The sequence below is a fragment of the Bidens hawaiensis genome, unplaced genomic scaffold, assembly GCF_021521415.1.
Source record: "Bidens hawaiensis isolate Kalapana, Puna unplaced genomic scaffold, B.hawaiensis_p1.1 tig00019316_1, whole genome shotgun sequence".
In the NCBI taxonomy this organism is placed as follows: domain Eukaryota; kingdom Viridiplantae; phylum Streptophyta; class Magnoliopsida; order Asterales; family Asteraceae; genus Bidens; species Bidens hawaiensis.
In genome coordinates this window covers 247648-258057 of record NW_027492926.1, presented here as the reverse complement: position 1 = coordinate 258057, position 10410 = coordinate 247648, and the positions used below count along the sequence as shown (strand labels likewise).

Here is a 10410-nt window from a genome sequence, read left to right as displayed (position 1 = left end):
CCATTAGACGATCTGATGGCTCATATGAAGATTTTAATATTAAAATCATATAAATTATGGTTTTGACATCTAAACACTTGTGTACCAACAAACGGGTGTTTTAAAATCCCGTCTTTTTAATATAATAATATTTTAATCAAAGTCTTTCGCTTTACAACCTTAAACTCTGATACATTTACAAAACAAGTATCAACTTATGAGTCACACGCCCAGACCCTAGAATGGGGTGACAGTAGGTGAGCAATATCTGGCTCGAGTACCATGATGTTTGCATGTTAGGTGAGCACCTTTTGCAACTTTGACTACATAGGAGACTAGGAGCACCTTAAAACCAAAAACAAAGTATAGTAATCTACTATCAACATAATTAGCATCAAAAAATATAATAGAAAGAAAAACCAAACTTCTATACAATTTACAATTTCCAGATCCCTAACTTCTCTCAGAGCTCAAATACAAGCTGAAGAACATACTCAAATTCTTCTCGTCGTCTTTAAACACCCCACCCGAACATCATGTCATGTCATGTCATCCCCATTTTAGGTCAATAATCGTTAGGACAACAGTCAAAACCGGTCTCATCTCAGATCTCTTTGCATCAAACCCCCCTTATACCATTTGAACCAAACATTCAAAACAATCATGTGGTTAGAGACATAGGTTCATGAACATTAGCGTTAACAACATACTTCCAATACCAATGCTTAGTCCAAACACTCTCCATTGACTCAAGGGGAACTCCTTTGGTCTCAGGCAAGAAAACACCAATAATGGCTGTCATGAGCGACGTCATTGCACCATATAATAAGAACAAACCGAACTTCATAGAACATAGCATTTGCATTGATATTTGAGCGAGTATAAAAGTTATAATGAAGTTCGTTGAGACACCTACGCCTGTTCCGGCTGCACGAACCTCTATTGGCAGTATTTCACTTGGGATGAGCCATGTAAGTGGGCCCCATGACCATCCGAACGCTGACGATATTAAACACATTAACACTAGTACCGCCACCCAATAGCTATCCTCGAATTCGTCGTATTGGCCTTGTAATTGAATTGCTAGTGTACACGCGATGAATACCTGCATTCATGATTTGGTGTAACCTCGGTTAGTTCTTTTATAAATGCATATGATATCTGTATATGCGGGTGGTTTCTCCTGTTTATGAATTCTGGTTATGTTATATCTCGTAGACTCTAACATGTTGAAAATCTCTCTAAGCCTATTCTTGGTTTAGATTATTTTTTGTGACAAAATTGTTTTCATAAGGCAATTAACAAAGTTAATTGTTCACTAAAAGGTCTTTAAAATGAATAAGAAAGTGTTTGCAGGTGTAGGGCGTGCACAAAACCAAATAACCGAGCCTAATAAAAAAGTGGACCGTTTGGTTTTATGCATTTCAAAAAAACTGATACTTCACTTTCGGTTTGATATCAACAAAAAAACAAAATAACTATATCCTACCGATTAGTACTCGACAAAAAAAACCCATTTAAAGTAATTCATAAAAAGATAACAAATTGTGTAGATAAAAATTTTAGGTTAATATGTGTAACAATCAATTAATCATTAATTGGTAACTTAATTTAAGCCTGAATTCATACCCAAATATTTTAAACCGAAATTGTAAAAGCAAAAAACCAAAATGGAACCAAATCGATTGTGAAATCTGTAAAAAGCAATTATAAGTTCTATATGAGAACTTATAAATGATACACTACAAAATTTATATCAAAATGTGTAACAATAAAAAAAATTACCGAAACCAGGCCGAACACATTATAAAAACCGAAAATTGCAAAAGCTGGAATTGAACATTTTAAAAAATCTGAAATCCGAATTTTCGATTTTGGTTTGGTCTGACCTCAAAACTAACCCAAACGATTCATGGACATCCCTAGGGAAACCTCTAAACAACGTTACCCAACCCTAACTGCTTATCTAGTGACCTCAATCTAAGACACAATATACCCTAAATAGAAAGAGAAAATAGACATACATGCCCAAAAATGATTTGCACACCACCTTGCAAAAACATCAACCTCCTCCCAACATTATCAACCATGCAAGTTGACATAAGTACCGACGCCAAATTCACAATTCCAATCACCGCAGCCGCGAACAAAGACCCATCGGTCCCAATCCCAATCGTCCTCAACACCACGGGCGCATAAAACGCAATCATACCGATCCCCGTAAGCTGCTGAAACCCCGTAATCGCCACCGTCAACACTAAATGTGGCCTATATTTAGGCTCCAATAGTTTCATGTATGGCCACTTATGGTTACACTTAACAGCCTCATTAGTAACAATCAAGTCATTTAGCTCGGCTTCAGCCCCCGCCCTTGTTGACCTGACCTTGGTCAACGTGGCTAAGGCCTCGTCACAATGCCCACGCTGGATCAGGCTTGATGGTGTGTCCGGGATGAAGAAAGCTCCAATGATGAGGATCAGGGCGGGTACGCTTGCACACCCCAGTGAGAGGCGCCAACCATAGCTGCTTTTCGAGTGGTTGGCGGCTAGGTTGATTAAGCTGGCGATTACCGCGCCCAAGCATACGAAGAATTGGAAAGCTGTGTTTAACGCTCCTCGCCATTTTGATGGTGCCATTTCAGTTATGTATACTGGAGCAGCCTTGCAAAGATCGATAAGAAACAAATTATAATGATAATGATAATAAAAGCTGCTAATTTTATGGTCTAACACATATTCTATAATCCTACATTATCAGCCATCAAAAGGCAGGCTCGAATCTAGAGCTGGCTAATTTTAAGGTCGCCTAAATTACCCTCCCCCTGTATATAAAATTAATCTAAACTTTTAACTTTTACCAATTCAAACATATAATATAATAATACAATAATAGAGAGACAAAAAGTTTATTTATTTTCATCTCCTTGATCAATAGGAACAAAATTATTATTTTTCACAGGACCTTTTAAATTTTACGGACCGGCCCTGCAGCACTCAAACCCTGAAGCTCACGGGTAAAACACCATTTTACTTACACACTTTAATAAAACTAGGATCCTGTGACTTACATCATATTAAAAAGTGCACACCTGATTTGCGAATCCGATGCCAAACCCGACGAACAAGCGACCAACAATGAGTGTAAGAACACTGTCTGCAAAAACCGCAAAGGCATTGCCCGTAATGAACAGGATCCCACTAGTAATCAAACTAACCCGGCGTCCTATCACACGTGTAACCCGTCCCGCCAACAGAGACGACATCAAACCCGCTATGAACATGGACGATATGAATGCGGTTAGTTTATGACTATCGAACAGGCAGTATTGGTCTTGGCTCGCGTCCATCATCTTTGCTAGAACTGTCGGAAAGAACTTTTCTAAAAATGGTGTCATCATCATTACCCCTCCTGCAACCAACATAAATCTTGATTACATACAATGCGCCATAACGTATTGCACCAAAGATGATAGTTTAAAGATACGTGAATTAGACCTGGTAAATGAACCGAAAGAACACAAACAGAGCATGTTTGTGTGTCATTTGCTTATTTTTAATTGAACACGAACAATCAAATGAGCATGGTTTTCTTATTATGTTTGTTTAAAAAATGAACTTGTCCATGTTCGTTTATGTTCTTTCATTCACAAGATAATTGAACGGTCCACGAATGTAAATGAACGAATATGATTTAACATAAATGAACGAAGTAACTTAGCTAAAACCAATTAAAAGTGAATGTGAACAATAATGTGTTAGACCTAGAGTTATTAAAACTAGACAAAAATGTAGCGGGTTTAAAATTTTAATAAATATTATTGGACATAAACAAATGAACTTAAACAAACGTAAAGTAATGAACATAAATGAATTTAACCGGAAGAACTTAAAGGAATGAATGCGACATGTCTCCATGTTTATTTAACTAAATGAACAAACAATTTTGTTCATATATGTTCTTTCGTTTGTTAAATATACAAATTTCTCATCAAACAAACGGTTCACTAGATTTCGTTCGTTTTGTTCTTGTTTAGAAATGAAAAAGGAAAACTAACCACAAACCGTAGTATCGTATCCATACAATAAACCAGAAGAACCAGCGACGATACAAACAATTATAACTGAGTTGGTCAAAGGCGTTTTGATGATTTCTTCATCTTCTTCCATCATCATCATCTTGACTTGTTGGATATATTTTATTTTGGTTTTTTGGATTGGAAAAACTAGTTTGGATCAAGATGATAGTATTTTTTTTTTTTGGGGGGAAATGGTGTCGAAAGTTGTGGGGATAGAGAGGCCGAAAAAATTTGGATTTTTGTAAGATATTTAGGAATTTGGAAAATCATGGGTCCATGATTATCTAATCTAAATCATCAACTTGATTGGTCCTTACATTTGGATAAATTATTAGTTTTTTATTAACGGAAAGCTTCTTTAATCCTTATTGTTTACGGGACTTGAACCCAAAACAATCTCCTCTTAGACCCTTTAAACTAAGCTTTCATTACCTTTTGACATAAATAATTGTATATATGTAGTTAGTTGTTTATGGGGTTTGTGTTCTACAATGTAAGAGCTTCATAACGAACCAAAGTATGCTCAAAATCAAGCTAAGATACATGAGATATCGATGCTCGAGAAAATATTGGTAGGTAAAAGGTATTCAATCGTCTGGTGCTCTTATTAAACCCATTGCTGTAAATAATAATATATGATTAGATATTTAAGGAAAGACATGTTGGGCATATATGCTCAAGTATTGACATTAGACAACACTGTTAATGTGGTACGATCCAAACAGTTATATCATGAGCAATAAGTAAAGAGAAAATGTGATGTAGTTAAATATTCTAACCATGGACGGACCTACATATATATGTAAATAAGTATGGGTTTATGGGAGCCACTGGGTTTCGAAAAATTACTAGAGTGGCTTTATAAAAAAATTGGAGTTAACCCCATTAATAAAATCCGGAAAGAGCTCGTATACTAAAAGAAGAATGATTCCGGTGGTAAGAAATTTGAGTTTTAAACTACAGATTGTGTGAGCAAGGACTATTGTTGACAAATATTTGAAAGATTTTTTACGTTTTGCATTTAAGTTTGTTGAGCACACAAAAAGGTGTTGGTGATTAGGGATACTGATGTTGTTGATATTAAGGTACACACCCTACAATAAAACACACCTTTTATTCATCTATTGATAGTAATACATAAGGTTAAAAAAAACTATTGCTTAATCTTTAATCCACACATTGACAAGACTTCTCATTTTGTCACACTTATTCACTATCTTCTTTCTAATTTCTTATTCTCTTTCTTTTCATTCTCTAGTTCATTATCATCTCCTCGATCTGATCTGGATAGCCTGTCATGGGTTGCTAGCTTTGAGGAGGTGTACTAGAAGATGGAAAGAAGTAATTATGTTCTTCAACATACATGTCTGGATATGAAACATAAGCATCCATTTCAACATCGGCTGGCATGCTCAAAGTGAACTTCTCATCCGGCATTCTAACACTCATCTGAAGTACCACTCCTCCTAGTCTGAATGGGCAATCCATCCAGTTGGAAGATTTTGTATTAGTTTCTTGCTTAATCTAACTTTCCACTTCAGCTTCAACAGACAAATGATATTAAGGAATGGCTTGGAAAGTGTCACTTCGAAATGTCAATTGATATTTGTTGTGACCTTGAAAAGTATCATGCCTTACTTGCGTATGGAACTACCTGGCGGTCAACTCTAAAGAAGTCAATAAAGTAACTGCCGTTCCACTCTTTGAGATGTCTTTTCTATTGGGTTTGATCTTACAGCCAGTGATACGTGTGTGTTAGGAATAAAGCGGTGTTGCGGAAGTGAAACAACACACACAAACAAGCACAAACGATATAACACACAGAAACGAATATATAAACGAAACAAGAATTTAATGTGGTTTGGTCCCCGTGAGGGACCTGCATCCACGAGCTATAACTAGGTATTTCTTATTAGATCAGAACCAAGATTTACAATTACATGATGGGATATATATATAATAACAAGATTATGGTTAAACATAATTAGGAACCAAAACCGCCCCCCTAATAAAACTGGCCCAAAGGCCTTCATAACGGAATAATCTCCCACTTGAAGGCCTTGCGATAAACTCCAACCCGCCGTCCAAGCAAATAACAATCCCATTTATCAAGTAACTCAAGTAATCTTCAGTAACAGAAATCTACCAAGCCTCCATTTACAAGAACAACCTAAAACTTCAACAACAGAAGTTCTCCAAGCCTTCAGTTCCCTAGGAACAAGCAAATATTTCTACCAATCCACCCTAGTTGCAGTGGCCCTTCTCATCAGTTACCTGAAAGGCCCATTGAAGCTCCTAAGAGCTCCAATTCGGTCATCATGACCCAGTCATGACAAAATCCACCAATGACTCATCCTCAATCTTAACCAGACCTCACTTACTCACACTACCGGCTCCAAAGACTTCCAGAGGATAAACTCTCTTCAAATCAGCAAACTACACCAGGAGACATTTCACATTCGGATTCCTGGTCTTCTGAACCCAACGTCCCTTTGGAAACTAACCCAAAACACACCGTGTGCTCCCACTATTACCAAAACCCGATCGTGTTTAGACCTCCGAATACGCTCAAGCTGACATCCCTGTGGCTTTAGGCTTTATGTTTGCAAACTGAAACCCCTTAACTTTACCCGATTCAGCGAGCCAGGACTTTATAACTCGGAAGTTGGTTCACTTCTTCCGATGATACAGAGACTATATCTTCCAAATTCTTTAACTAAAAGATTCGCTAGTGCTTCATTGAAGTGAGTAACAAGAAATACAGCATACTGAATCTTGAAACAAGAGCCTTCAGTGCCTTCACTGAGTCCCAATGCATCAACCCCAAATATATTCTCAGAGCAGAATTCCAAACTTTTTGGCATTGACTCTTCAAATGTCTGACCTCTATGCTGCCTACCAAGTCAATTATGCCCATCTCCCGCTGTCTCTGTTATCCCAAACCAGGCCACACTAACAATCCATGAGATGAACCCCGCTTGTACTTTCCCAACAAATAACTTTACCCAACACAAAGATCTCGACCCTCTCAAATGCATGAGATGAACCCCACTTGTACTTTCCCAACAAATAACTTTACCCAACATAAAGATCTCGACCCTCTCAAATGCTGTACCACTGGTCACCACCGAACAATATATAACTTCACAATTCTGAACGAATAAGAAGTAATAATCACAATTCCAAACCAGCTAACATGCAAACAATTATAACATTAGTAGAACTATCATGGAAAGTAAGTGGTACCAAGAGTTCTATGACCGTACACACAATCAGTTAACACAAACACTAGCCGAAAGATCATCGAGCAATAGTTCACACGACTTACCACCAACCTCATTTTTTTCACTTATGTCGTCACCAGCACACCCGTTGGTTCCCTTTTCTCCAGGTTTATCACATATCATTACCACATCCAAGGTCCCTTTGACAAACCAACCAATCCAACTCTTTAACCATTAAACATTCCGATCATAACCATCGTGTCTCAGACTGATCTCATGTAGACAAATATGAGCCTGAACGCTAAATTTTCACATAACCCGGTTCCCTAATTTATAGTTGATAATAAGCAGTCAAAACCTGAACTTGAGAACACAAAACTCTAACATTTACCCGACAAAGCCAAGAGTTACTAACCAAACCCTAATCAACCGGTACCACCTCAGCCAAATACAAATTTTTTTTTCTTTTATGTCATGGAAACCCAAGTCACCAACAACCTCAAAATTCAAAATCCCTTTTCTGTTAAACACGAGCTAAAAAAAAGGAATAAAAAAAATAGCCCCCTAACTTGGAAATTTTACCAAGCCCAATCGGTGGGTTTTCTTCCATCGGCATAACAAAACATCGCACCCAGTCACACCCACTTTCCGACCAACAGTCCCCATCAATATTCCAGTTAACAGAACCAGGTAAAAAAAAATCCAGCTATCTCACAACAACCCATCCTCCCCATTCACCAATAACCAGGTACATATTTCCTTCATTCTGCTTTTTTTTTTTTCATCATTTATATAACTACTATTCTCATATCTTATGCTGATTTACGGTAACCCTAGTGTTTTTATTATTTTGGATTGTAAGAAGTAGATCCATATAATGCCTCTCTCTATACTCTGGAATTTGAACTAATTCTACCTAAATGGGGATTAATTCAGTGAAAAATATCTTAGGTTTCTCATAGTAACTAATTCCATCACTAATTAATAGGAAATAGGGGTAAAAACAAAACGACTAGGCTTGAGCTCTGCTCGTTTCAGTCTCTATTTCTAAAGCTCATGCTCGTTTTTCAAGCTCGGGCTTGCCTCGTTTCCTATTTATTAATTATGTTTTATATATTTAAAATTGCTTTTATATATTTTATTCAATATATTTTTATATGTATAACATAATATATGTTATTTTGTTATTTTTTCTTAACTATATATATTAATTAATAATTACTATATAAAATTATATAATTGACAGGCTCTTCTAGGCTCGCAAGCCGGTTCGAGCTCGATAAGTGAAGCTTGGGCTCGCTTATTAGACGAGCTTACTTTTAGGCTTTAGCCCAGGCTTTTTTAAGCTCAGATCGATCGAGCTTTTTCACGAGCCAATCCCGAGTAGTTCGGCTCGTTTGCACGCTTAATAGGAAACCCAAAAGATAATTTTTTCACTTGATTTCTTTTCCAGTCGGGTTCCTTTAACAAATTCAAAAACCAAAAGCTTCAAATTTTTAGTGAAGTTCATTCCAATTTGTTCGTTAGATTTTACTTTTTGTTTAAAGAAACATTATACGAACCAAATGGCTCCTTAAGAACAACCACCACTTTCAATAACACTAGACTTAGGAATATGTGATTCTGCATACTTAGGATTATATAATCAGCTGTAATAAATTGAGTTGTAGAATATAGTGTTGGGATACCACTGTTCAAAGTCCGTTTTGATAAAATTTTTGGACTGAACTACCAACCATGTTTTGGAGAACAATAAACCAAACCGCCCGTTTTAGCAGTTTGATGGTTTGTACAGATTTTTATTTTTTTCTTTCAAAATTGTTAGGCTTGTATCTATTATATTAAAAAATGATTATTGTAACTATATATAATAAGTGTGTTCTGGATTGCAAGTCTAGCCGGGCTTGGTATATGAAGCTCAGGCTCCTTTATTTTACGAGCTTGTATTTAGGCTCGTCCTCGAGCTTGTGTATTGAATGATCTTATTGCTAGACTCGGAGTTTAGATTTAGCTTGTTTATTAAACGAGCTTATTCTTAGGCTCAGGCTTGGACTTGTTTAAGCTCCGCTCGATTCAAGCTTTTTCCGCACTGATCTCGAGTAGCATATGAGTGGCTCAACTCATGTACACCCCTAGCGTTTATTAAATTTTAAAATGATAAAGATGCTTCATGAAAACGCGTGTATTTGTTCTTTTCTCTACAGTTATACAAAATGGGGCAAGATCAAAGCAAGGCCACTGAATCACCCGTACCAGATCCAAAAAGCGATCACTCATCTTCATCGTCGTCTTCTCCACCTTCAATGGAGTCCTTGCTTGCTGAAGCCACCGCATATGGCAACGAAGATGAAAATCTATCTTTAGAAGCCAAAGCTCAAAAAGCATTAGAATGCCCGTGTATTCAAAACCTCAGAACTGGACCCTGCGGGTCCCAATTCTCGGAGGCCTTTTTATGTTTTATGAAGAGCACTGCTGAAGAAAAAGGATCAGATTGTGTGAACCCGTTTGTGGCCTTGCAGAAATGCATTCAGACCAATCCAAACGCATTCCCAAGTGATGTGTTGGAAGATGATGAAGTTAAGGAACAGGAGAAGCTGGTGCAAGAATACAAAATTATCCCTCCGAGATGGTCAAAAGAAACTGCGACCGCAAAACCGAAGCTCTAGTAGAAGATCTTACTCATGGTTGTTTTTGATATGGGCAGATGTGGTTTTTGGTTATGGGTGTTGCGGTTTAGGTCGGGTTATGCTGACCCGTTAAATGCTTTTTTTCAGTTTTATGATGTATTTAGGAGGTTGTGAACATTTGAATTATCAATAATTTTTTTTTTCTATTTGAGTTATTAATTAAAAGATGTAATACAAATTGATATGTTTTTCATCTCTGCAAGATCATTCTTTCACTATATGGTTCAATTGGTTTATACGTAAATTTTTGGTATGAGTTTGAAAATTGGCAAACTAAACTGGTTGAGCGGTCAAATTCGTCGGGTCAACCAACCAGGCAAATTGGCCGCCAAAATGACACAGTTTTGACAAATTGCGCGGTTTGAACTATTTTTGTAGTTTCAACTCATTAATTCCTTACACGATTAGGTTTCACAGGCCTTAAATGTTGATTGGTTCTTATTCC

At 37.0% G+C, this 10410-nt stretch overlaps 2 protein-coding genes across 2 annotated transcripts; one reads left to right on the top strand and one right to left on the bottom strand.

Moving 5' to 3' along the window:
• Nucleotides 1-640: 640 nt before the first annotated feature.
• Nucleotides 641-4148, bottom strand: LOC143558048 (sugar transport protein 5-like). The gene is made up of 4 exons (XM_077046975.1): nucleotides 4034-4148; nucleotides 3068-3387; nucleotides 2004-2639; nucleotides 641-1084 (listed from the first exon to the last, which is right to left on the bottom strand). The coding sequence occupies exons 1-4, from the start codon at nucleotides 4146-4148 to the stop codon at nucleotides 641-643; spliced, it is 1515 nt and encodes a 504-aa protein (XP_076903090.1).
• A 5315-nt stretch (nucleotides 4149-9463) lies between these two features.
• On the top strand, nucleotides 9464-10007 carry LOC143558043 (mitochondrial intermembrane space import and assembly protein 40 homolog). The gene has a single exon (XM_077046971.1). The coding sequence runs from the start codon at nucleotides 9492-9494 to the stop codon at nucleotides 9942-9944; it is 453 nt and encodes a 150-aa protein (XP_076903086.1). The 5' UTR covers nucleotides 9464-9491; the 3' UTR covers nucleotides 9945-10007.
• Nucleotides 10008-10410: the final 403 nt, after the last annotated feature.